Source organism: Curcuma longa, chromosome 2 (genome assembly GCF_044706935.1).
Source record: "Curcuma longa cultivar G26 ecotype Majalengka, Jawa Barat chromosome 2, ITB_CL_G26_1.1, whole genome shotgun sequence".
NCBI classification, from domain to species: Eukaryota; Viridiplantae; Streptophyta; class Magnoliopsida; order Zingiberales; family Zingiberaceae; genus Curcuma; species Curcuma longa.
The window spans coordinates 14,739,478-14,766,800 of record NC_133862.1 but is presented as its reverse complement, the minus strand read 5'-3'; the positions used below and the strand labels follow the sequence as shown (position 1 = coordinate 14,766,800).

General features: G+C 39.1%; 2 protein-coding genes, 2 non-coding genes and 1 pseudogene across 6 annotated transcripts; 1 reads left to right on the top strand and 4 right to left on the bottom strand.

Annotated features, from left to right (window-relative positions):
• Positions 1-2,292: 2,292 nt before the first annotated feature.
• Positions 2,293-2,490, bottom strand: LOC141822602 (U2 spliceosomal RNA). The gene has a single exon (XR_012601329.1). It is a non-coding gene; the product is annotated as a U2 spliceosomal RNA (small nuclear RNA).
• A 1,284-nt stretch (positions 2,491-3,774) lies between these two features.
• Positions 3,775-3,972, bottom strand: LOC141822595 (U2 spliceosomal RNA). Its single transcript, XR_012601323.1, has one exon. It is a non-coding gene; the product is annotated as a U2 spliceosomal RNA (small nuclear RNA).
• Positions 3,973-11,912: 7,940 nt separating this feature from the next.
• LOC141821960 (protein ELF4-LIKE 3-like) lies at positions 11,913-13,758 on the bottom strand. Of its 2 annotated transcripts, none has more exons than XM_074709357.1 (2): positions 13,540-13,758; positions 11,913-12,846 (listed from the first exon to the last, which is right to left on the bottom strand). In XM_074709357.1, exon 2 carries the CDS (start codon positions 12,819-12,821, stop codon positions 12,492-12,494), a length of 330 nt encoding a protein of 109 aa, XP_074565458.1. In that variant the 5' UTR covers positions 12,822-12,846; positions 13,540-13,758; the 3' UTR covers positions 11,913-12,491. The 2 variants fall into 2 exon arrangements, with proteins under 2 accessions (XP_074565458.1, XP_074565460.1); XM_074709359.1 differs by lacking the exon at positions 13,540-13,758 and adding an exon at positions 12,947-13,015.
• A 2,393-nt stretch (positions 13,759-16,151) lies between these two features.
• On the top strand, positions 16,152-25,961 carry LOC141822078 (stress-response A/B barrel domain-containing protein UP3-like). 2 transcript variants are annotated; one of them, XR_012601235.1, is made up of 2 exons: positions 16,152-17,125; positions 25,793-25,961. XR_012601235.1 is itself a non-coding variant. In XM_074709501.1 (2 exons), exon 1 carries the CDS (start codon positions 16,251-16,253, stop codon positions 17,064-17,066), a length of 816 nt encoding a protein of 271 aa, XP_074565602.1. In that variant the 5' UTR covers positions 16,152-16,250; the 3' UTR covers positions 17,067-17,092; positions 25,793-25,961. The 2 variants fall into 2 exon arrangements, 1 of the variants encoding a protein (XP_074565602.1); XM_074709501.1 differs by having other exon boundaries at positions 16,152-17,092.
• On the bottom strand, positions 21,722-23,290 carry LOC141821689 (uncharacterized; annotated as a pseudogene).
• Positions 25,962-27,323: the final 1,362 nt, after the last annotated feature.

Below are 27,323 nucleotides of genomic sequence, written 5' to 3'. Positions count from 1 at the left end.
ATGATGCGACTTCATGCTAGTATGACAATGAGAAGACATTTTCCATACCGTAATGATCACGACAAGATATTTTTCACACCCTAACAGAATATCTCCTCTGACAAAATCTCACTGCGTAGATATTTTCCTTAATTAACGATAAGACAAATCGGTACAATTCTCTTCTCTTCTCTGTCTATATAACCTCCCTATTCTGCATGCACAGGTATGCGAACTCACCATCTTCTACCCGCTTCTTCTTTCAAATTTCTTCTTCTTTCTTAGTGACTTACTTGAGCATTGGAGTGGTCGAGCTAGGGACACCCCTGGTCTTCCTTCTCACTATGTTGATACTTGCAGGTCCCGGAGCTCATCCTCTCCTTCCTCCTCACGACGTCTACCTCGATACTGCGTGGTTGGTGACATATCCGCAAGGCGATCTCAACAGAAATAATATAATATATAAGAATCAAGATGGATGATATAGACTCCTATCCACACTCAACTCGTTATCATCTCTACTTTCACATCATCTCTACTTTCAATAAATGCATAGTCTAGCATCCTTTAGGCATAATTCTCTAATTACTTAATATATTTTTGGATAGTTGAAATCGACCTTTTAAATTAATTGTCACAAACGGATAGTCTTGGATTTTGTCAACACATCTTTTAGCCAGTTGACATATTTCTCTAAGTCAATTTCAAGGTCAATATAAGTCTTGAACTGTTTTTAAAAATATATATTACTTCATCCAATTCCTTAGAGTTGCATGCAATCATCCCCAAGGTACAGTAAATAGAAGCACTTTAATTTAAAATTTTTACAATTTGATTACCATTTGACGTCTTAAAACTTGTAGATAGAAAAAAAAGAGACTAAAAAAATTTAAGAGGGGGGAGATCACTAATTGAGATTGAACACAGAGGAGAGATGAATTTGAGAACAATCAACCATTTAATTTTGTATTTAATATTAGAAGTTCTTAGAGGGTAGCATAGATGGTAGGCACATAGTATTACTGGCGTAATGATCAAGGATCGATTCTAAAATATAATACCTCAAATTGATCCCGCTATGCTATGCTACACCTAAATGAACCTCTTTATATTCAGGAGACCGACATTAAAAAGTCGTTGGGATAACATATCTATTTATTTATTTATTTAATATTAGAAGAGGTCAACATAAAAAAAAATTAGGTAAAAACTAAAAGTTATCCTTTTTATTATCATCAAAATGGCATTTAAAAATATATATATCAAAAGGATATTTTATCTTAAATTTTTTTTACTTTAGTACTCTGCTCATCAAATGTTATTTAGGGTTTGAAAGAAAATTTAGGACGAGAAGGATAAAGAAAACTTAAGACGTACCATCTTTTTGATTTTTTTAACATGAAACGTCCTTTTTTCGCCTAAAAAAATTTTTTCCGACTCCATCAACATAATGTTTCTTCTTTTCACTCTATTTTTTTATTTATTTATTTTTTATTATTTTAATTAAAATATCTAATTTTTTTGAATCGATTAATCTTAAAAATAATCGATCTGCGATTTCATAAAAATTTCTCATCGATCATTAGAGTAAATAAAAAATACGAACGATACATCTCGACAGCCAACATTTCAAAATTTTCTTCCTATTAAAAAAAAGAAATGATATGTAGCATGAAAAAATGCAGCATGAAATCAACATGACACACTCAACTGCATGGTTGTGGGTTCCACTGCATAGTATGTGGAACCCACTGCATGCAGTGTGTCATGTTGATTTCATGTTGTATTTTTTCTTGCAGTAGGACTCATAGTCATGTAGTTGAGTGTGTCATGTTGATTTCATATTGCATTTTTTCATGCTACATATCATTGCTCTTAGAGAAAATACTCAGTGCGCTATAATTAGGAATCAATTAATAAATTTCTGATTAACTACGAAATTTCTTATCATTGCATTATAGCTCTAATAGTTTCTTCTCACTCTACTATTATAGCAAAAGGTGGAATCTACTATCCAGCGGCTTCATACGATCGGTCCTATAACTATTTCTGAGAATGTAAATCAAGAAGTTATAATTACCACTGCAGGTGAGAGCATTAGTGGGCCTTGATTTGAGTAGCGAAACGGAATTCATTTCTGTGCATTTAATTAATTTATTTATTTTCATATAATTTGATTTAAGGTGAAAAGATCTGTTAGGTTACGTCTTAAATTTTCATCCATCCCAGCCTTGCCTTGGTTTTCAATTCTGCTAAATCTGCGTCTGAGATCTTAAGCCCACCATCTGACCAACACTTTATGTTTTGATTTAATAGGAGTGCGCCAGTCCTGTGCCGCAGTGCAACACACAGGCGACGCCTGATAACCCCCAGCAGCAAGCTACTGTGATGGCTCTCCTCCACTTAAAAATTAATTTAATATCATAGTGGGCCAATGGCCCACGTATCAGATATTAAACTGATAAGAACAGATACTACACTTGATCTTAGCCAAAAGGCCGAGAAAGGTATGAGTTGCTACTATGATCTCTGTCCTATTTTATAATTGCTCTTTGTCCGATTTACTTTGGTAAATTCAGATGTGGGACTATTAAAAACAAGGTTGTTCTTACTTCAAGGAAATCAAAACTAATTAATCAGTCCTATCATATTTATAAGATGTAAATGTTCATATTATGCACTTAGGATTATGGTGTTTTGTTCTTCGTAGTCTTTTAAAGATCTAAGGATCAGATGAATTATCGAATGAATTTTTTTCAATGAACAATTAATCTAGCGCATTTCTTGGATAAATATAAACGAAAACATAGATGAGTTGAATTCTATAAGTTCTTTCTTAGAGTGCGCTGAGTTGTTATAAGTTTAAATGGAGGTGTCCTTTTTTATACTTGCCAATTTGCTTTGGTACCTTTCAATGTGGGAATATTAAAAATAAGATTCCTCAAGCTTCAATACAAAAGAAAACAAGGGTAATCAATCAATGAATTGGATGAGTTCAAGCCACAATATATCATATTTATAAGATATAAAGGTCCAGCTCTCATCAAAATTAAACTAAATTAATTAATTATATATATATATAGTTCTTTCTTAATATAACATAACTTGTCGGTACCATTTTTAGCAAAGGATAAATGGGTAGAATACATGCAAAATCAATCTGTTATAAGCCTACTATTTATGCTATAAACCCACTGTTTAAATATAAGATTAGCTATTTAATCGTCAAGTTCCAATAACTATGTAGTTATCTGACATTGAAGTTGAATTATATTATCGATACCAAGCCTCAGCCGAATTAAAATATGGTTCTAATAATGTTGATGTGCTTTATCATGTAATTGTTTGAGTCGAGATGGAGAGGAATATTAATACTTTGGCTTGGTATGGATAATATAATTAAGAAAGATACGACTCCGATAAATCCTCTCCTGCCGTAGTGCCGTAGATCTTTCTTTCCTTTGAGCCTCTCGTACCTTGGTCATTGCAACTACAGAAACACTAGTATTTCTTGCATGCATCAAACATGCTCACAAACTAGAAAGTCCCTTAATTATTGAATACAAAACAAAAACACAATAAAAACATTTAACTTAATAAATTAACAGGGCACAGCTCAAAATCATAAATCAATTGATATCATCGATACAGATCAACATCACATGGCCCACTTATTTGAAAAGTGTAAATACAATTTTATTTCTATTTCAGCCTTTAACATAACATTGATATTGCTTAATCTGTGTCTGAGACCATGAGGCCCTCGTCTATTGAACATTTGAAAACTTGATTTGATAGGGGTGCGCCAGGCCTGTGTTGTAGTGCAACACACAAGCGACGCTTGAAAACCCCAGCAGCAAGCTACTGTGATGGGCTCTCCCCCACTTAAAAATTAATTTAATATCATAGTGGGCCAATGGCCCACGTATCAGATATTAAACTGATAAGAACAGATACTACACTTGATCTTAGCCAAAAGGCCGAGAAAGGTATGAGTTAATACATCAATCTTTGTCCTATTTTATAATTGCTCTTTGTCCCAATTGCTTTGGTAGCTCCCGATGTGGGACTATTAGATTTCATCAAAACTAAATTAAATATAAATTAAAACATCAATTGCTTTGCGTTGCTATAAGTCCTTTTTTAATATGACTTTTGAGTACCATTTTTAGCCCTAGACAAATCAGGAAAAATATATATATATAATCAGTATGTTATGAGTTTACGAAGGTTAAATTTATTGTTTATTAGGGGGATTAGAATAGGTATTTAATTATCAAGTGTTTTTAGCTATCTAAGACTTTTAAGTAGGGTTAAATTGGATTCAGATAGTTAGATTATATATTTATATATATATATATATATAATTGGGGTTGGATTTAAATATGATTATTATAAATATTTTCTAATCTTTCATTATGAGGTATCTTCATCCAACATTGTATGTGAAATAAATTGCATGAAAGATATGGTAATTTTACATTAAAAAGATCATGTATTTATAAAATAAAAAATATTTCCATTGGTACAAAAACTTTTTGATAAAATTTAAAATTAAAATAATAAGGATTTAAATCTAAAGAGAACAATATCATATCATTTTAGAAATATATTGATTTCATCGATCTTAACTATTCTTATATTTTGTTTCGTATAAGTTTTATTTATGTGTTTTATCATGTCATTGTATTTGTGTAGAGATTGAGAGGAACTATTGATACTTTAGTATAGATATGGAGATGTAGAGGGGAAAAAACTTTCAGTGTCCTCTCCTCCATAGACCACTTCGCTCCTCAACCTCTTGTAGTATTTCATACATGCCCATCGGTGTAGTCGAGCTATTGCACGATGTCATCCTTAAGAGCATGTACCTCCTCCCTTACCTTATCACGATAGAACGATAACTTGATTCGCAACCTCCTGGCATCATTCTAGAAATTCTCTGTTGATACCAAAGATGAGGTCTTATTCTTTGATCGAGTTGGTTGACAAGATTGGGTACCAATGCAAGTCATTCATAGGTTTACTTGTATTGTTAGATGTCGTTCATTGCTTATGTCTCTAAAATGGTTTTAAAGACATTGTCAACGTTACGAGAACCTATTGAGTCACACACTTAGGACATGTGATTTGAAAATGGTTCATGTGATGGATCATTAGGCCATTGGGTTGAGTCTAATATAGATTAAACTCATTGAGTGAGACTCAAGGTAGACTGACTGAATTAGACTCGAGTTGGACTCAAGTCGATTCCGATTACAGTGATTGGCACTAGCGCTAGTGGGAGATTGTTAGTGTCAGCCCTTAGTGCCAATTCGGATTGAGTGAGACTCGAGTTGGACTCAAGTCAAATCGAATCCATTAAGAGGGTTGTATGTGTTGATGCAGTCTGATCCCGGTTAGACTTGAGTCTGGTCAGACTTGAGTCTGTTTTGTTGTTTGACAAGTAAAGCCATTAAATACGATAGATTTAAGTTTAATTTTACCTGGGCTAGTTAGGCTAGGCGAATCAAGTTGAAGCTTATCCGGAATAGCCGAAACCCCTTGATTAATGAAACCTTTACCAACATACATTAATTAAATACTTTAATTAATTAAAGGTTGTATTAATTAATTAAAGCATGCATTAATTAAATACATTAATTAAATACATTAATCAATTAAAGGATTAGTTAAAACATGCATTAATCAATAAACGTTAATTAACGTTAATTAAAAAATGTTAATCAAAAATGTTAATTAACGTGCTTTCATAGAATCAATGCATGAAATAATAATAAGAAGCTTTTCACTATGCTTTTAATTCATGCAACGTGAAGTCTTTGCAACGTTGCATGCATTCAAGCGGCGGCAACGTTGCATGCGGGAGAGGCTCACCCTGGTCGACCAATGGTCGATCAGGTATCCTGATCGACCAGCTGGTCGATCAGCTGGTCGTGATCGACCAGCTGGTCGATCAGGCCCGACGTATCCATGTTAGCCGGGAAAATTCTGCGGGAAAGTTCTGCTCTTCTTAGCCGGGAAATCCTGCTGTTAGCCGAGAAGATATTACCCGGGAAAATAGTATCCTGGCCGGAATAGTATCAAGTTTACCCGGGAAGAAGGTTGTCTTGATCGGGAAAAATATAACCGGGAAGAAGGGTAGCTTGGCCGGGCAAAGTGAAGAAGAGAGAAATGAGGCCGGGAGAGAAAAGGTGTTGGCCGAGAGGAGCAGGCCGAAAGCAACAAACTTGACCGAGAGAAATAAGTTTTTGCTCGGGAGAAGTAAAATCTTACCCGGCAACGAGATTACCTTAGTCGAGAGAAGGTTGGCCGGGAGAAACAAAGCGAGAGTAGCTTGTCCGGGAGAATGCTTGGATAGCCCGACTTTTGTCCGGAAAAGAGCGTCTTAACCAGAGAAGTGAGATCCTGCCCGGGAGATGTGAGATCTTGCCCGGGAAAGTGATTATATGATCGGGAGAAATAAAACTGTGAAGGTATTACCCTTGGCCGAGAGATAAGAAGCCTTGGTGGCTCGGGACTATGATAGCCGGGAGCTTAGTGCTCGTGGGCGAATGGAGAGAGCTTTGGTAGCTCATCTCCGGAGTGGTCCAGGAGGAGTCTTGGTGACTCAGGATCGTGGAGCTTGGTGCTCGTGGGAGAATGGAGGAAGCTTTTATAGCTTGTCTCCGAGATGGTCCAGGAGGAGCCTTGGTGGCTCAGGACCGGATTGGCCGAGAGCTTGGTGCGAATGGCCGGATGGTCCGAGAGAGCTTTGGTAGCTCGGCTCGGGACCGTGAGCTTTGGTAGCTCGATTTCAGGGAGCCTTGGTTGCTCAGAACCTGAGTGGCCGGGAGCTTTGTGCGAATGGCCGGGATGGTCCGAGAGAGCTTTGGTAGCTCGGCTCGGGATCGTGAGCTTTGATAGCTCAATCTTCAAGGAGCCTTGGTGGCTCAGAACCTGAGTGGCCGGGAGCTTGGTGCGAATGGCCGGATTGATCCGGGAGAGCTTTGGTAGCTCGGCTCGTGACCGTGAGCTTTGGTAGCTCGATCTCTGGGAGCCTTGGTGGCTCTGAACCGGATTCCTCAAGAGGAGGGCCTTGGTGGCTCGGTCTCTTGATTCCAGGAGGAGGGCCTTGGTGGTCCGGTCTCCTGTTTGGTCAGAGAAAGCTTTGGTAGCTTTGCTCGTGATCTGAACTTTAATGTTAACCCATCCTTATACTATGTCCTTATTATAGAATGTTTTTAATGTATCTTTTGAGTGTGCAGATATACAGGACAGATTAAGGAGGGAAATTCAAATGGATGGTGAGAATTCCAAGGCGGGCGTCTGAGCTGTCTCTTCTGCAGGGGGAGTTTTGTGACAACGGATGGCAGCTGGTGTCAGAACAGTGCAGGGATCCATTGGGCACAAGAACCAAGCAGAGGCTATAAGAGAAGCGAAAAGCAGCGCTGAGGAAGTGAGCTTGAGAGCTTCCACGCCTTTATTGTTGATCATCCTAGAGAGTTCACAAGCGACATTGCTGATCTTATGAGATCTTGATCGTGAATCAAAGAAGAGGAAATAAGAGCAACGTCCTGTGTTTGGAGGAACCGACTTGCAAGCTGTTCTTGTTGGCTCTGTCTAGAGCAACGTCCTGTGTTTGGAGGAACAGGCTGAGCAACAAGCGGTTCTTGTTGTCTGATCTTTGATTCATTGTATTATCCTTGTCTTGAGCTTATCTTTGTATCATTTGAGACAATCTGTGGAGAGGTTGCTCCACCGAGAAGGAGAAGATTATAGCCGATTTCTATCGGGGTCTGATCTGCCGAAAGATCGAGGGATCGTCCACCTTACGGACACGCCGAGGAGTAGGAGCATCATCTCCGAACCTCGTTAAATACCTGTGTCAAGTGTGCTGATCAGTCTTCGTGTTCTCTGATTGTTCTTTCCGCTGCATTAAATGAAGACGAAGCAAGAAAAGCGAAAAGTATGGACGGCTATTCACACCTTCCCTCTCTAGCCGGTGTCTAAGCGATCCAACAGTATGATCATCGTGCATGAGATTAATAGAATATTAATTTCCTCATCATTAAGAGGATTGCATGAGCATCATTAAGAGGGTTGCATGATCATCATGCATGGCATGCATGAGATTATTAAAAGTATTAATTCCATGAAATCTCAAGAGCCAAAAACCTTTCATATTCCATGGTTGGATATAAAAAGATATGAGAGGCTCTTGAGAGATGGACTATTGGTCTTCTTCCTCTTCTCTTCTATCTTGGCCGAACCTAGTATTGTGGCTAGCACCACGATCTGGTTCTTCTTCATTTCAGTGTTCGTGTGGATACCATGGAGGCGCGAACGCACTGATCGTGTTGAGATCCGTCAACCTTTGAAGGCAAGAGTTGTTGTCGGGATTGCGAAGGGCTCGCTTCGAAGGTAACCTCGATTCCAGTAAATAGAATCGGTAAAACGAACATGGTTTCGCATGGATCTTCTGGAGGGATTCCTTTTCCGCTGCGTTATATGTGGCCAAAATTATTTTTAGAAGCATGCAAATCGCTACAACTTGCACCATGAACTGAAGAACGCCTCAACTTACTCTGTCCCTTAAGATTTTGAAGTTGAAGCAACACATTCGAAGGGCGCCTCGGTTTCCTATGTCATGCTAAAAAGACAGAAGATAAAATACAAATTTATGCAGAGACCTCTACAAGATTTGCTATGTAGTTTTATTGTGTCACTCATAGTTTGTTGTATCTTTTAAAATGCCTACTGAGCTTTAAAATTATCATTCTTCTTATACAATACCATCGATATCCAACCTCGTCTCAAGTCAGCAAGATGCACTTGCGTGATCCAATCCCAAGTTAGCCACATTATCATGCTTAGCCAATCTGTCGAATTGCTAAAGGAGTTGAAGTGATATGGGAACCCAAGCCCAAATGGTTTGAGGTTGTTGAATTCTCAAGTGCCGAGTGGATTGTGTTCACGAGTGCACTGAGTGGTTTGTGTTCTCAAACTTTTGGGCACCCGAGCACTCGAGTAGATTGCGTTCCCAAGTGACCGAGTAAGTTGCATTCATGAGTGCTTGAGTGGATTGTGCTTCCGAGCGCTCGAGTGGGTTGCATTCTCGAATGCCCGAGGGATCATCCTGTGAAGCACCTCTGATGTTAAGTGCACAATGAATAAAGATGAAAGAAGTAGATTGATATGTAGAAAGTAGCATCCTCCTTTTTGATTCTCTCTTAGGCTCTTATACATGTTACATCTCCCCTGTCACTTGTCCTCCTTCCTTCTTTGAGGATTGATATGTAGAAAGTAGCATCCCAGAGTCATTTCAAGATGATTACAACTATAGCTCTTTGTGTTCCTGAGCATCCGAGTGGATTGCGTTCCCGAGTGCTAAAGTGGGTTGTGCTCTCGAGCACCCGAGCGTCCGAGTGGTTTGCATTCCTGAGAGCACCCAAGTTGGATTGCTTTCCTGAGAATGCCTGAGTGGATTGTATCCCTGATAGCATCCGAACACTGAGAGTTCGAGGATTTTTATGGATGGTTATGTGATAATTGCAACTATTATGAAACAATTGCATCAATTACAATGGGATATGTCCTTGGTTGTAGATGAAAGACATGTGTCCTTTGAAAAAAGATTGGATAATTTTTCACCTTCATCCCCTATATAAGATAATGATATAACGTCGATGAGGTACGTTATTCTAGGTTGTGCTCTCAATCGCCTGAATGCCCAAGCGTTTGATTGCCCCAGTGGATTGCATTCTTGAGAGCACAAGAGTGGATTGCGTTACTAAGAGCGCCCAAACACTGGCTAAGAGCTTGGACATTTTTATAGATGGTTATGCAGCAATTGCAGTTATTATGAAACAATTGCATCAATTATATTATAAAGGGATATGTCCTTGGGATATGTCCTTGGGATATAGATGAAAAAGATGCGTCTTTTGAAAAAAATTAGATAATTTTTCACCATTCTTCCCCTATATAAGATAATGATATCAATGTCGGTGAGATACGTTATTCTCCACTATCTCACCTATTTGTTATTCTCTTCTCTATGATTTGAGTTGAGCGTCAGTCTCGTCGAAATCCGCCTCAGCCACCTTCAACTTTATTCTCTTGGGCACATAATATCAATGGTCTGAATGCTACTTGGATCCTAGCCAGCATTCAACTTTTAGTTTTGCTATTGACCTGCACTACTGACCTAACTCTAGATCCATCAACAATTTACAAATCAAGCCAGATCATTATAGTTTTGACATATTATCGAAATACCCTTAGTTGAGACCCAAGTCGATTTACAAATCAATTTGCACCCTATAAATTTAAGATTTTTAATATGTTTAGAGGTGAAAACTCATATTACAACTTAACAGTTAACTTGATTTGCAAATTAATTCACATTCATTCTCGGCTAACACAATGCCAAGTTAAAGATTGCAAATTATAAAAAAGATTCTTAACAGTTAACTTGCAAGGCCATGTTATGATTTTAAGTTGAGAAGCCTATGAAAGTCATTGTGTCTCAAACTTTGTTTACAGATTAATTTGCAAATTATCATTTTATTCGAACATAATACAAATATCAAAGCACGTGTTTAAGAAACTATGAGTTTTAAAGTTTTGTACTTTATCACAAATTGTAATATGTTTGTGTCGGATAAATTTGAAGTACAATTTAAGTTCACAAGGGGAATTGTAAAATAGCTTGTTGCAAAATTAAGATACAATAAACTTTTCTAAGTTTATATATTTAACGCAAATCATGATATTGAGTTTGTAATTCCAAATATATTAAAAATCTTGAATTCATAATAAGCAAGATGATTTTTGAATTAGTTTGCACACAGAATGATTATAAGTTAATTTGTAAATTAATTTGGAGCCAACATGTGAGAAATCATAATTTTTTTTTCCTTTCCTCTAACATAAGTTGCATTATAGGTTAATGGCTCCAAAAATATTTAAAAAATTTAAATTTACGAGAAGTGAAATTTGTAAATCAATTTAGGCATTAAAATTAATTAGCATTAATGATAGAGTATTTTGATAGCAGATCATAACAATGAGGTAAACGTTGATTTTAAAACTCCACGAGTTAAACCTAGTTTAGTGAGTCAGGTCAAGCACAACTTACATATCGAGTGAGACTCGACTAGCATATTGGGTCAATTTCATTGTAAATAGGGGCAATTCAATGACTAAAGTCCTCTATGACAAAAAAACCAAATGAATAATTTGTGAGGTATTTTAGTTAACTTAGCCTGAAATCAACAAATTGACCCTAAAAAATCTAGAAAATTTCTAAAAGTTTTATATAAATACCCACCATAGTGAATTGTAGTGATTCTCTTTGTTGTCCTTTAGTCCAGTTCTCTTCATCATGCAAAGTTCATTGAGTTATTATCATCTCCATCATTGACTCAAATGGAATTTAGCTGTCTTATCACCAACATCTTATCAACTTGTTCAGTTGTTCCTCTTCTCTCAGCATCACAGGAAAGGGAATATCTTCTGAAGTTAGCATGAAGATCATACCATCATCCTTTTGTAGATACCTCATGCCCCTAGTGGCTCAATTACAGAAGGGCCATGAAGTTTCAGGAATTCTGTTTTATTTCTAAAAAAAAATGCAATTGTAATGTATGAACTCACAATTGTAAGATGAGATAAGGTGAGTTGAAACAATCATGAAGACAAGTATGAACTATGAAGTATCAGTATCAGCCAACACAAGAAGACAAGGAGCATCAGAGTCTATGGACCACCAAGACACTGCTGGAAAGTCAACTTCGGAAAAGCACCCAGAGGCCAATGAAACATTGGCGCAGCTTTTATTATCAAAACCCATTTGATAAGGTTTTCAGGAACCAGACTAAGTTGCACTCTCATGTGCTCTCCATAAAGGATGTTCATGTGCAACTTTTTTGCATTTTTATGTGCACTGATACACATTTAAAAGGATTGAATACAAAATTGCACAAGTTATGAACTCCAACCAGAGAATCTGCGAGTGCCTGGCCACCACCATCTAATAAATAAATGGTTAAAAAGGTTCATCTACTCCCTCATGTGAGATTCTCCAACTATGGTACAAACAATACATGATTGGGGGCCAAGCTATTAAACCAAAGCAGCAAACTTACCTGCTGATGCCTTAAAAGGCACTCTTATGAGCCCACTGAACTAGCAGTCACTTGTTGTCTCAGGAAAAAGGACCGAGAAAATCTCTCTCAATCCACAGAACAAAAGCTTTGATGCCATGGCAAGGAAAATATACAACATCATGCAGAAAACATTAGACCATTCTGGAACACAAACAAGTTAATAGCTTTCCTTGGCAACAATGGTGTGATGATTAATTACTAGCTACTGCAATGCAAGTAAATCACCTGTTATTTTGCTTTGCAAGCTACTTTTGTTTTCTTCCTCTCATCTCCAATCTTGCACAGTGTGGAATCCTAATTTGTTGCAGTCTGTGTCATACTCTTCTCTCTTTCTCTCTCATCTAATTGTTTGACTGGTAATTACGGAGGCCTGTTCCTCTTGTGGCCGGCCTTCCCTTCGGAATCTCCCTCCGAGTAAGCGTCCATGGACCTGGTGAAGGAGAGGGAGAGGTCGGCGTAGAGGTCGACGACGCGCCGGATGTTGTTGTTGAGCTCGCGAATTAGGCCGACGTTGCGGGTGAGGTTGTCGGGGATTTTGGACTCTTGGTTCTGATTGATCTCGTTGATCAAAAGCCTGTTTTGGTCCAAGATGCTCTGTACCTGGAGGAAGCTCTTTTGGAAGGTTGCGAAGACTTTGCCGTCAATTTGGCTTCCATTGCCGAACCGTGAGATGCTTTCCCCCTCCATCATTCCTTACCTCGATCCCCAAAAGACCCTGCAAAATAAGCAATTAATCGTATCAAAATCGAGAACTTTTTCCAGAAGGAGATGGAGAACAAAAGAGAAGTTTAATCTCGGCAAGTAAATACGCGCACAAGCTCAATTCCAGTCTGCGGAAAGATATATGCAGAGTAAGGACTAACGACTGCGGGAAAGAGAGAAAGGGGGATTCTGTTGAAACTTTGTCGCGATTCACTACAGCACGAGAGACAGGGATTGTGGAGAAATAATGCCAGAGGCAACTCCATTTCAGAAAGGAAAACGAGATCAGATGACACAGCGCGGTATCATGGCGCACAGAAGCTGATTCAGTTCCCCACGAAGAAATGCTCCCCCATGGCTCATGTCACAAATCCCACTATGAATCAACCAATACGATCAATCGATGATGAAGAAGAAGAAGACAAAAGCAAAGCGGCCATTAGACAGTCGAAAGGAATCGTGATCAGGAAAAAGGTAAAAGAATCTGGTACAGAGAAAAGCTTTGCCACTGCTGTTCCACCTGGAAAAAAAAACATGGAGCAAAAAACACAGAACCAAACGGATCGGATCCTGATGCCAAATTCTTCGTTCGTCAAGCGACGATCATGGGTTGTCAAACGCATGAAAAAACAAATAATAATGCGACAGAAACTCGCAAACATGGAGCGAGAGAGCTATCTTTGTTGTGGCAAATTGTGCGTCAAACCTCGGAGCTGCGGGGGGAGGAAGGAGAAGACGATGAAATCGATGCGGGCGAAATCTGAAGATATCAGCGATTCCTTCGAATCTCGAATGAAAGGTACACGAGAGAGAGAGGTCTGCGGAGAATGAGAGCAGCGGCGGAACCGCTCCACTTGCGTGTGCGTCCGCGGATTCTCTCCGCCGCGAGGAGCTTAAGCGAACAGTCACCGAGAGAGTGAAAGAGAGAGGTCTGCGGAGAATGAGAGCAGCAGCGGAATCGCTCGTCTTGCGTGTGCGTCCGCAGATCCTCTCCGCTGCGAGGAGCTTAAGCGAACAGTCACCGACATTCTTTGGCGATTGCTCGACTTTTGTTATTCAAACCAAGCCGGTGCCGGTCAACCGATCCGGCTTGGCTTTTGGCTCAAAAGACCAGTCCAATCTGGAAATTGAGATGGGGGCGTCAAGATTATAAACTATTAAATTAACATTAATAAAATAAAATTTATGAATAATTTATAAATACGTTTTATTTATTTTATAAAATTTAATAAATTATTTTAATAATATTTGTAATTAGAGAGGTGTGAGTGAATGCTTAGATTTTTTGTTAAGGAGTATCTATAATATTCTAAAGAAACATGATACGTTACATGAAAAATATAGTATGAAATTCAACATGATATATTCAACTGCATATATATAAATCCTATTACATGGATGTGGAGCCCACTACATGCAATGTGTCATATTAAGTTTCATGTTATATTTTTCATATAATTTATCATTGCTCTACTCTAAAGGGTGCATTTATTAAAAAAAGATAGTTTAAGTATTCGAAGAATACATTTTTAAAAAAATAACAATTAATTAAATAAAAGAGGTATTGTTATGGGTGTTATAACCCAGCCCACAAAGATCAGTCTCAGGTTGAGACACGTCGAACAGAATAAAGGTAACTTGTCGGGACACGTTAGACAGAAGGAGGGTGACTTAATTATCGAGGTTGACTTGATCCTATATTAAGGTTAACTGGACTCCATCTGTTTCGACTCACTCAACTCACTCGGGATCCCTATTCGACCACTCGCTCATCTACTCAAACTCGCCCATGATCCACCCAATTTCGGGTTCTGTCGGGCACGATCTGCCTGACTCCCAGCTTGGGCTTCTCATCCTGCCCGAATCCAACATCAAGGTGTCAAGAGCAAGAGTCCTACTCCTGACTCATCAAGCACGTTACACTTATATGCAAGCCATGTCGATTCCCTTTCTGGTCTTTCTCTCACAATCAGTCAAATCTCTCAATTAGTCAAATTGTCGTCAAGAATTTATGTGATATGATAACCTATTCCTTGTTATCAATGTATGACAATAATAATGTGACTTGGCTATTATGACAATGAGGGGAGATTTTCCAATGATGATGACAACGACAAGAAATTTTTCACATTCTGATATGACACAATCTCACCGTAGAGATTCTCCTTAATTAATGACAAGACAAGCTGAAGATTCTCTTTAATTAAGGACAAAATAAGTTGGTATGACCTCTCTCTTCTTCAGCTAGATAATTCTTTTTTTGTGCACATACACAGGTACGCAAACTTATCATCTTCAACCCGCTTCTTCCTTCACAATTCTCCTTCTTCTTGCCGTGATTGAGCGTCGAGAGGGGGGGGGGGGGGGGGGGGGGGGGGGGGGTCGAGCCACTGCAACCCTTGCTTTCCTTCTAATTGCGTTGGTGTGTGTAGGATTCCGACAATCACAATCTTCTCCTTCCTCTCTGCATGATCAACCTTGATGTTGAGTGGCTGATGACACATACAGAAAGCAGTTTCAACATGAACAAGTACCTTACAACTTAAGAGATGCTAATAAATTTGAAAAGATAATTTGTATCATCATACAAACGTTCTCATCGTACCATGATGCCAACCAGACACACGATGCCAACCAGACAGAAGGAAAAAATATTTTTTATGTAAAATAAGTTTATTCTCACTGGATTAAATGATAATACATCCAATATGTATATAACTTATTCTCACTTGTTTTTTTTTTCATTTATCATATTACATCTGCCAAGTTCATCTGGCCTTTCTAAATTCAAACCTCACCCTTATAATAATTTTTATATAACTTAATTATTATACATAAACTTAAAGTAATATTTATAAAATTACATTAAAATCGTTTTTTAATCTTTGTGCATGGTGTCAAAAGGACGTCACATTTAAAGAATTTAAAGCAGTGATTCAGTTTTTTTTTATTATAGAATAATTTAAATTTTTAATAATTTTGACAAAAATATTATATATTATAATAGTTTTAAACAAAATTATTACAACAATATTAAAAAAAAATTAGATCAAATTAAAGTAATTTTACTTTTACTTTATATGGTAGAATTTTGATCAAGTTACAGTAAGACTGAAATAAAAATATTTTAAAATAAAAAATAAAATTGATTTTAGTATTTTAAAAATTAAGATACTGATAATGAAAATAATAGTTGCCTTTTTAATTTTCGCTCAATTATATTGTATAAATAATCCTGGATCGGGTTTCTGGACGGATTACAAAGATGCACTTGGCTGCCGGCGTATTCATGCTCCTGCGGAACATTCCGACCTTAACTTGGACCGGCGTCGCTACGTCTCTAATCCAATGGGCAGCGAAGGAGACCGCCGCCAACAACCGCTAAGCAGGGTGCATCCGTAACTTCACACAAAGCCCATGGCGTGTCTGAAAACCTTCCCTTATCTTCACCACCGTCGCTCACTCATCGGCTTCGGATCCCTCTTTTCTTCACCTCGCCTCTCGTCCTCATCCCATCGCCGCCTCTTCGCCACGCCATCCTTCTCCTCCTCTACCAACGCCGCTGGCATGGCTGCCGACTCCATCGTCGAGCACGTGGTCCTCTTCAAGGTCCGAGACTCAACTGAACAGTCCAAGATCGACGCCATGATGTCCGGTCTGCAATCCTTGGCCTCTCTCGACGTCGTGGCCCACCTCAACGCTGGTCCCATCCTGCGCCACCGATCCGAAGCCGCCTCCGCCGCCGGGTTTACCCACTTGCTCCATAGCCGCTACCGATCCAAAGACGACCTAGCGACCTACTCCGGCCACCCTTCCCACGTGGCCGTCGTCAAGGAACTCGTCCTTCCCATCAGCGATGACATCATGGCTGTTGATTGGGTCGTCGATCTCGACGGCCCGGTGCTGCCGCCGCCAGGGTCGGCGATGCGACTCACTCTTGCGAAGCCGAAGGAGGGTGCTGCAGCGGAACTCATTGAGACGCTAGGAAAGGTCAAGGTCTCGGCTCCAGCGGCGGTCACGCAGGTGAGTTTCGGGGAAAACTTCTCGCCGGCGAGGGCCAAGGGGTACGGCGTGGGCCTTCTGACGGTTTTTCGTAGTCTAGAGGCGCTCGACGCGATGGATGCAGGACAGAAAGATTTGGTAGATTCGGTGAAAGAGAAGGTCAGGCCGCTCCTGGAGAGCTTCATCGTGCTTGATTTTGTGCTTCCGCCTCCAACTGCTGCTAACCTTTGATGCTTCTTCACCCACAATCCACAGAGGTTCATTCCAAACTCCACCTTTTTATGATACAAGTGAGCTTCCTTTGCTAGCCCCTCGAAGAAATAATTTCCTTGGCAAAATTTTATATCTGTGGTACATGTTTCTGGAATTATTCTGAATTGATTAAATATTTTGAATCCTCTCTAGTTGTAGTGGTTAAATGATCTTGAACAAAATTGGTCTGAGAAAAACTAGAGTTTTGATTATATAAAAGGACTAGCATAAAACTGGTCAAACTTTGTGATTGGAGTTTGAATCAACCTCTATCAGCAACTTAACAAATGCTTATTCTTGAGAAACAACTTTGCAGTGAAAAAGGATTGCTTGACAGCCTTAGGTCAACACCGTGTTCTTGTGTTGTGAATTATAATCCAACTTCCTACGGCGTAGATTTACAAAGACTTATTACAGTGATGTTGACTAAAAAACTTGTTAGAGTGATGGCTTAAAATTTTAATGCTAACCGTGCTTACTTTTCTAAGTGTTTGGATTAGATTTTTCCTGATTAATACAGACATTTCAGATAGTTGGGTCCAATATATTGTTAATCACTTTCATTTTAATTCAGTGTCGCATTTATAAATCATAAGCCACCCTCCCACAACATAGACTAACAAAGACTTGTTAGAAGTAATGGCTTAAAGTTTTAATGTAACTACATTTATTTTCTAAATTTTTAGATTAGATTTTTTTCGTAATTAATATTGATATTTAAGATAGTTGGCTTATTTTCCAACTCTTTAAATTAGATTTTTCCTGATTAATATTGATATTAAGATAATCGGGTGCACTATATAGTTATTTTCTTCATTTGTTTTGATCTTATTAGGAGTTGAATCATAGAAGGCCACGTTCTTTGGGCTTTGTTCTATGGTGATTCTTCTTCTCACTTAGTCAAGATGTGAGGGGCTAGATACACCAAATAGAACTTTAGTTTAGGGATCTAAATAATGTAGGTAATGTCTTGGCATCCAAAATGCAAAGTGATTTAGGCAACCCAAAATGCGAAGATTCTTTGTTAGTAATGTCTTGGCATCTCACTTAACCACGTGAGAGTTGGGAGTCTCTTGGCATCTCACTTAACCACGTGAGAGTTGGGAGTCTCTTGGCATCTCACTTAAACGCATGGTACTTAAGGGAAGAAATGGCTCATTACTCCCTTGAGTTCTAACTCCAACGATGAGATATTACTTTGGATACCATGTAGGAGTAGGGTGGAGGCATAGCGTGGAGGCCACTTCGTCTCAAATTATTGATGGCATGAAAGGAAGTATTCCTTTCACAGGCATGGGCTGGGCTCGAAATGGCCCAACCCACTCGAGCCCAGCACGACTAGAGTGGGCAGCGATCTTGGTCCGGCATGACCTTGGCACTCTGCCTCAGGCTCAAACCTAATAATGAAACAGCATAATAATATTGAAATAATTATAAAATAATAATAAGAAACTGGATTTAACAAATACTTTCTAGTAGATTTGAAGTTGTTTTAGATATAAAAAAGGTTTATATCAAAAAAATTACAAAAGATAGCTTATGGGCTATGAGCAGTCAAGCTGAATCGACATCTTTATCATGGACCACTGCATTTTTGCCAACTTGAGACTATGGGCTTGAGACATTCTATCTTCAAGTTGAATGCTCTTTCTTTTCTGGCTATGGGCCACGAACAATGAGCTATTATTTTTAAACACGGGTTGACAAGAGGATCTTTTTTGACAAGACCAAAAAAAAACTTGGCAGGTTGAATCTCCTTTTGAGCCTTGTGTGTTTTTTGGTGACTTATATAAGGTAAACATATTTTATGTTTGTGGTCGGTAGGGATTGGAATGCCTTTGGGGAAAAAATGTGAAGTATAGGGTAGAAGGGTTGATAGATGGAGAATAATATTTGTTCTTGCCAAATACCGTGGATGATCAAGTCATCGTCCAAGGAACTGCTGACATACACACTCCTCGAAAATAGCTGCCAGAAAAGAAAAAAGAACCTGAAAAGCACTCCAAAAGAGAGTTAGAATAGCGTCGGAGATAGATCCCGGCAAGCCACCCCGACACTTAAACTAGGGTTTTGTGTGAGGAAGGAGATTAAGGATTTGGGAAAATTAAGGTTTTGTGTATGCATACCTGAGTTTATAGGTATGAGCAACCTTTTATAGAGTTGATCTCTGAAACATCAGCATTCGTTTAGGGAATATTCCGAGATACGTACTTCTGTTCTGATATATGCGTTCCAATTGTCCATGTCTTCTGAGATATTTTTTTTATTCTCTGGGTGAAATAGTCTTAGGATTTCATCTTAAGGATGAACCGATTTTATAATTTTATCCCGCATAACACATGGAGGTAATAGATTTCTGCCACATCACAAGCATTCCTAATTAGTCTAGTCGAAAGAGACGTAGTCTAACTGACTGGACTGTATTGAGTTGTCGTCGGGATACCTTGAGGAGATGTCATCGCTCCTCTACATATGGATGAAGTGGTCATAACAGGATCTCGAGCTCGGGACTCGATGTAAAGCTATGTCGCGAGCTCGGGGCTCGGTGTTCCGTACCTGTCGTAAGGTTATGTCACTAGCTAAGGGCTCGGTGCTTCGTGTCTGTCGTAAGACTATGTCGCGAGCTCGGGGGTCGGTACTTCGTGCCTGTCGTAAGACTATGTCACGAGTTCGGGGCTCCGTGCTCCAAGCCTATTGTAAGGCTAATTCTAGAGCTCGGGACTTGGTGCTCCAAGCCTGTTGTAAGGCTAAGTCGCGAGCTCGGGGCTTCGTGCATGTTGTAAGACTATGTCGTGAACTTGGGGCAGGCTCGGTGTTTCAGGCCTGTCATAAAGTTAAGTCGCAAGCTTAGGGCTCGGTACTCCATGCCCATTATAAGGCTATGTTGCAAGCTCGGGGCTCGGTGCTCCATGTCTGTCATAAGGCTATGTCGCGAGCTCGGAGCTCGATGCTCTAGGCCTGTCATAAGGCTAAGTCGCGAGTTCATGGCTCAGTGCTCCAGGTCTGTCGTAAGATTAAATCGTCGCGAGCTTGGGGCTCGGTGGTCCAGACCTATCGTAAGATTAAGTCGTGAGCTCGGGGCTCAGTGCTCCGTGTCTGTCGTAAGACTAAGTCACAAGCTCGGCACTCGATGCTCCGGGCCTGACATAAGACTAAGTCACGAGCTCGAGGCTCAGTGCTTCGGGCCTATTGTAAAGCTATATCGCAAGCTCGGGGCTCAGTGCTCCAGGCCTGTCGTAAGACTATTCCTACGATTCTGTCAAAAGAGCACCAAAGGAGTTTACCTGAGAGTTTTGAGGCACTTCAAAAAGAAAAATATTAAATTTATGAAACAATAATGTAAGGATTAATGGCCCGATAAGTGCATTATAAGAGAAATAGAGTTAAAGAAGATATCCCGATGATTCGGAGAGAGTATAACAGAATGTCCAGCTCAATAATAAGGGCGAACAATGAATCAGCTATATGGAAAAAGCAAATATATGAAAACCAAGGCCTTTCTAAGAGTTATAAGAATTTGACATTATTCAGAGAGACTAAAGTGTTACAGCATCATGAAAACCGACATCGTGTAGTCATAATTATTCGCCTTTGTTCCCAGAAAAGACGCCATAAGGAAGCCTGAATCTCAATTAATGAAGAAAAATCTTTTTTGTTGTTGAAGAAATGTTATCTGTCATTATAAAAGACTTTTTTAATTTTGATAATCCATCGGGAATTCTCCCCCGAATATCTAGAATAATTTATATGTATTTTTTCAAAGCCTAAAAAATCTACAGAAAAAGGGAGTATTTGTCTTCTTGTTTCTTCATACGAGAAGTATAAATCCTTCCTTATATAAATGAGTGAATGTTGAACGTGTTGCATAACTTATGTCAGGGAGAAGTTGCTCGCTCTGATACACTAAACCGGCGGTGAGAGAAAAAGATATAAACATCCTTGTGTATCATTTATCTTGGAAGGCGAAATATGTTTATTGGTTTATCCAGCTCCTAGACCATTAGGAAGGATCTAGTTGTTGCTTTCTTCAATATCCTGCCTTATCTCTATAGGGATTGTTTTAGAGAATTTCTTGGATATTTATACCATTGCAGGCACAGATTAACAGCTAGTGTCGATACCAAAAATGTAGTGTTTTGTGCATGAACTTAATAGGCCAACAATAGCTTCCAAATAAAACAAGTTGAAAGGAAAATAGCTTTTGTGCATGTGCAGGTACTTAAAGCAAGTTAGATTTCATATCCAATATCTTGAACTAATAAAATTACAAGTATAAAGCAAGATTATTCATGATACCTGAATCATCTTTGAGAGAAAGGAATTTTGTGCTAAGAAGAAATAGCAACCGAAGAGTAATTGGAAGTTTTTGAGTAATCCCCAAACTAAAGTAGCTTTAATAAAACCTTCTGTGTCATTTTGATATGAATATATATCAAATATTTTGTAGTATTGGTCCAACTTGGATAACGATTTAAACTTCTTGCTTCATCAGGGAATGAGAAGGCTGATATAGGAATACTTGTAATATTCTAGATCATCATGGAAAACACTTGGCAATATTAGATTTCTAACATTGAGGAAATAGTTTAAATTTGTCGGAGCCCTTCGTTGGCAAGGTCGGCCTGTTGTCAACTTCAGGCTCTAGATTTGCTAATAATGGGAGAGACCACTGGGTTTTGTGCTCCGTTCGCGACTATGTCTGAGTTAAGGGAGATTGGATCCTGAGAAGGATAATCACTGATAGAGACCAAGGAAATTTTTAGAAGCACCTGAGAGTTTCTTCTTCTCAATAAGTTAGAATCAGCAGGTGAAACTTTCTTTCCAGCACCTTTGCCATCAGTCTGTTGTTTTTTGGATATCTGATTCTTTACAATAGAAATATATATATTTTACTAACTACTGATGTAACCTTGAGTGATTGAGAAGGAGACTCATCATTTAAAAATGGATTTGATTCTTGGTTCTGAACTTTTGTTTCTTCCCTACTAATTTCATCCCTTTCCTTAATTTCAGAATCTTCTTCATTATTTTCTTTCCCCGATGTGTGATTCTTATAGCCTCTTTTTTGGCTACCGAAGTCCATGCTACTTTGTTCAACATTGTTAGGATTGTTATTCAACAATGAATCATCATGGTTAAAGTAGTCATTTTTTCTACGACCTGTGACCATTGCTTCCAAAATGCTAGCTTCGTCGTCCATCTCCTCGGCACGCTCCTCCTCATTGTCATTCTCCTGCAGTACTACATCCTCTTGATGACCTGCATCCTCATCATTTTCTGACAATTCTAATGCATCTGCAAATTTTTCGGAAACCTCCTCAAAATCATCACTTCCTTCTGATTCGTGAGGATCATAATCAATATTCGCGTGAGCTCCATCATCAGGCTTTTCTTCTACAAACTCTTCGTCCACCTCAAATGTCAACCTCAGTTATGCAACTTTATCCCTGTGTTTCTTCGACTGCTCATGGTTTTTCCACTACTTGTCTGATTTAAATTTCTTATTACACACCACACAATAGAACTCCTGGCCACATTTTCTCCTTTTGTCATTCTCATCTTCAAAACCATCAAACTCATCCTCATTAATTTTTGCCCATTCAGGCTCTTGGTACAGCTTTGTCCTCTCCATCTTCTTCCTTTCCTCCTCTTTCTTCTTTGCCTTCTCTTCTGCACGCCGCTTTTCTTCCTCCCTAGCACGTCTAGATCTGTAAATATAGGCTCTCAAGATTACCAATGAGAGGGGCAGGAGCAACAGCGTCGGTGGCCAAATCCATCTACTTTGCAAACCAGGTCTCTTGTTCGTAGACCTTGGCGAAGAGGCCACCATAGACCTTGTAGTAGCCCTTGTCGAAGACAGAATAACTAGAGAAGATAGAGCTCGAGAAGAAGGTGAAGAGATCGAGGTTGAAGAAGGCAGACGACTTATGACCCTTAGAGGCTGGGGGTCGGAGAAGAGGACCTGGGAACAGTGGGAATCGTACCAAGCACGCTCCTTGGTCGGAGAGGACCTCGTAGGCATGGAGAAGCTGTTGGAAGGCGGTGGCGGCTGAGGCCGCGTCAGCAGCTCCAAAGGCAGCAACCTTATCTGGGTGGAGCTGGAGAGTGAGGCACCTGTACGAGGACCGGATCTCCTCTTTGGAACAGTCACAGGGGACACCAATAACCTCGTAGAGGCACCACTTCTAAGGCACCGTCGCCATGGATAACAACAGCCTCGTCTTTAGGTTTCAGTTGATGATGGAACCCAAGGATATTTTTTTGTTCGAGGTGGCTTTTCGTGCTCTTAGCCGAGAACGATGGAGAATTTTGAAGGCGGAGGGAGATTTCCGCCGTGGTCGGCCTCGGCCTCGGCCGCCAGCCCAGAGATGGCTTCAAGCGAGGTCATTAATTTAGGGGTTTTTTCCTTTCTTTTATGGAGGAGGCTTTTCGCCCCCATTAGGAGGATCGAGGGGAGAAAAATCAGAAAGTGGATACTTGGAATTGAAGAAGGGGATCTACGTGTCAGGGTTTTACCAGCAAGGGAGAAAAGGAGCCCTACGGTTTTGATCCAAGGAGAAGATGGGTCGTATGCCTCGGAGGGTGCTATCGGAGAGGATTTGTTGTTGCCAAACCCATGGCGGCACCCATAAAGGAAAATCAAGAAGATTTTTTCTAGTGTTATGGTTATGACCTCATCGTAGCTTTTCTTTCTGACGGAGTTGTGATTGTCATTAGTTCTTTCGGTGTTAATCATCGCAGTGTCTTTACTCAGATTTCCCACAAATGACACCAAGTTGTTCCAATCAAATACCGTGGATGGTCAAGTCACCAGCAAACGAATTGTTGACATGCACGTTCCTCGAAGATAACCGCCAGAAAAGAAAAGAAAGGTGAAAAGCACTCCAAAAGAGAGTTAGAATGACGTCGGGGATGAATTTCGGCAAGTCACTCTGACACTCAAGTTAAAATTTTGCGTAAGGAAGAAAATTAAGGACTTAAGAAAATTAGAGTTTTGTGTGTGCATACTTGAGCCCATGATTATGGGCAACCTCTTTTAAAGTTGATCTTTGAAACATCAGCATCCGTTTAGAAATATTCCGAGATACGTGCTTTTGTTCTGATATATGCGTTCCAATTGTCCATGTCTTCCAAGATATTTTTCTTGTTCTTTTGATGAAACAGTCTTAGGGTTTCCTAATCGTAAGGATGAATCAACTTTATGACTTTACCCCGCATGACATGTGAATGTAACAGATTTCCACCACATCATGACTAAAGTGGACAGTGATCCTGGTCCGGTATGACCTTAGCACTTTGCCTCAAGCTCAAACCTAATAATGAAACAGTATAATAATATTGAAATAATTATAAAATAATAATAAGAAACTGAATTTAACAAATACTTTCCAGTAGATTTTGAAGTTGTTTTAGATATAAAAAAGGTTTATATAAAAAAATCACAAAAGATAGCTTATGGGCTATGGGCAGTCTAGCTGAATCGACATCTTTATCATGGACCACTGCATTTTTGCCAACCTGAGACTATGGGCTTGAGATGAAATCTTCAAGTTGGATGCTCTTTCTTTTCTGGCTATGGGCCATGAACAATGAGCTATTATTTTTAAACACGAGTTGACAAGAGGATCTTTTTAACAAGACAAAAAAAAAACTTGGCAGGTTGAATCTCCTTTGAGCCTAGTGTGTTTTTTGGTGACTTATATAAGCTAAAACATATTTCATGTTTGTGGTCGGTAGGGATAGGAATGCCTTTGGGGGAAAAAATGTGAAGTATAGAGGGTAGAAGGGCTGATAGATGGAGAGTGATATTATTTGATGCGTGTTGTGGCACAAGTCAAACTGTAAAAGAACTAAGAGTTTAATCAAAAGGGGACAAGGTCAAAATGTCAAGCAGTTACTTATGGGCCAAGAAGTAATAGGTCTTCAGGTTTTTGCCAATGTGGTTTCTTGGTTTGACAAGTGATACTGCTTGGAAAAAGCCCAATGGCTAGAAAAGATCTTTGGAAGTTGACCCCAAGCAACTGGTTACAATAGATTCTGGCTGTTTCTTTCCTTCAACTTTTTAATAGTTGAGTTGTACAATACCGATATCAATTTTTGTTACTTTAAATATTTTAATCAGCCTATACTGTTTTCTTACGCAGTTTGATACGTATAAAGGTATAAGGAAATCTCCTAGCTAAGCTTTTGAGTTGACTGCCTCGGTTCTAATTTTCTTCAGACCCCAGTTCATATCTACCAAGCTCTGTGCTTGAAGCTTTCACTACGTGTATGATGTTGAGTCATGTAGCTCTAAGAGTCCAAAATATCTATCTTTAAAAAAAGTATATGTGGTTTATAAGGATGTTGAGTGATGAGTCTTGGCTTGTAGCGTTCCGTTGTCAATATCAGACAGTGGAATTGACTAAACAAAAGTCCAAGTTTAACCTAACAATGACTTGCTACATATCACACATCATGATCTATCTTCACATTTGATGTCGTCCACAAATTTTTGTTTCTCCTAGGAGTTCATGTGTATGATGCTCCTTTTCTCCTGGTAAATTTGAATATCGATAATTATAGCTACTTGAAATTTACATATGTTCCATCAATTTCAACTTGTTCTTATTGCTTAAGGAGTAAGAATTGAATGATTCTTGAGTTCTAAATTGTGGGAATAATCCAAAAATTTTAATGAAAGTGTCGCACTCTTCCTCTTGCAGGTTTTGATGGAGTTATTGTACATTGAAGACATGGTCAACACTCCAACCATTTGCTGGTGATCTGCATAATAAGCGAACTGTATTTGGTCCTTAATTTCCTGACTTTGGCTAACATTATTTGTGCTCCCAAATTGTGTTGGACTTTTCATGTGCAAGATTATAATCTTTGTTGTCCTAATGATTCTGGATTCGCTGCTTGCTTTAATTTTTTATGCAGTGATAAAAATCATAAATTCTTTCAACTGAAAGGGCATTAAAGTCATCCCCAAGAGAAGCCTTACACTTCAATACAAAATAAGCACATAGTAGCACAAGAAGACCCTACAAACCTAGATTCTAATAAGGATCAAACCTAATGATCCTTTTATCGATGAAGCAAGTGAGGTTGATCACAAGGGCCAAAGTTACGAGTCAATCATCACTTTGACATTACTCCCAAAGAGAACCAAAATAATCATTATATCCAATGAAGTATCATAATCTAAGTATAATCTGAGTAGATGTCTAAAATTTAAAATTTTATATACATGTATTTATACTTTCTTAAGTATCAATTCCACATCAAATTATACCCTCAAACATACTATGTTCCTTGTCTGATATACATGATAAATCATGGAGGACATAGTAATTTGTCAAGCCTGCGTCAACCTACTGGTGCTATGATAGTGGAGTCTGAATACCCGAAGTATCCTCTTGTACATAGTCATTTCGACGTCATGTGGAGCCACCATCTGATCCGCCTCCAGAGTTGGCCAACGGATTGACATTGGAAGACAATATACTTCTGTGTCTCCTCCTCTATACTACAAAAGGTACATCATCTATCCCCCATGTACTCCAACTTGTCTCTAATAGGTAGCATCCGGTGTGCCAACAATCATAGGGTGAAGGTGTGACTCAGCTGTAAGTGCCTCTTCCAAATCGTCTTTGTCCAGGGCTTTCTAGCTCCAGTATCTCTGAAAAAATCATATACCTGTCTGAGTGCCCCTATCCAACTGACTAAACTATTCTACCAATCTTTGTTGTGTCATCTTTGCAAATTCAACTGAAGACAATATTCTATCCTGTATGTATAATATCTTTTCGATGAGAAGAGAATTTAAGTATTTGGTTTGTTACTCCCATACCTCTTTATGTAGAGGTAAGCATGGTGGACTCATTTGATCCATAATGTGTCTTACTTATCCTATGTATGTCATAACACTTTAACCAACAATACATTATTTCACGCCTTCATGTTCCTTTTTGATAAAGCTATTGGAATATGTTTGATTGTCTGCATAAAGTCACAGTAGAATGCTATGGATATGTTCTACAATGCCATTGGGAAGTGGTAGGATGAACGACCAATAGCTAAGTTGTTAATGTTGAATGTGGATGTCTATTTTATTCTTAATTTGATTTTGTTCATGATCAAATGTTTTATATGACCTAATATAAATTGTGAGATTTCTTGCTTTCATTAAAATTGTTTGTCTCATGTTAGCAGTGGAGGGCCAATGGGAGGGAAAGAGAACATGCACCTGCC

Bases quoted from the DNA above. Each gene is read 5' to 3' on its own strand.
- LOC141821960 (XM_074709357.1), bottom strand. From the start codon at position 12,821: ATGATGGAGGGGGAAAGCATCTCACGGTTCGGCAATGGAAGCCAAATT.
- LOC141822078 (XM_074709501.1), top strand. From the start codon at position 16,251: ATGGCGTGTCTGAAAACCTTCCCTTATCTTCACCACCGTCGCTCACTC.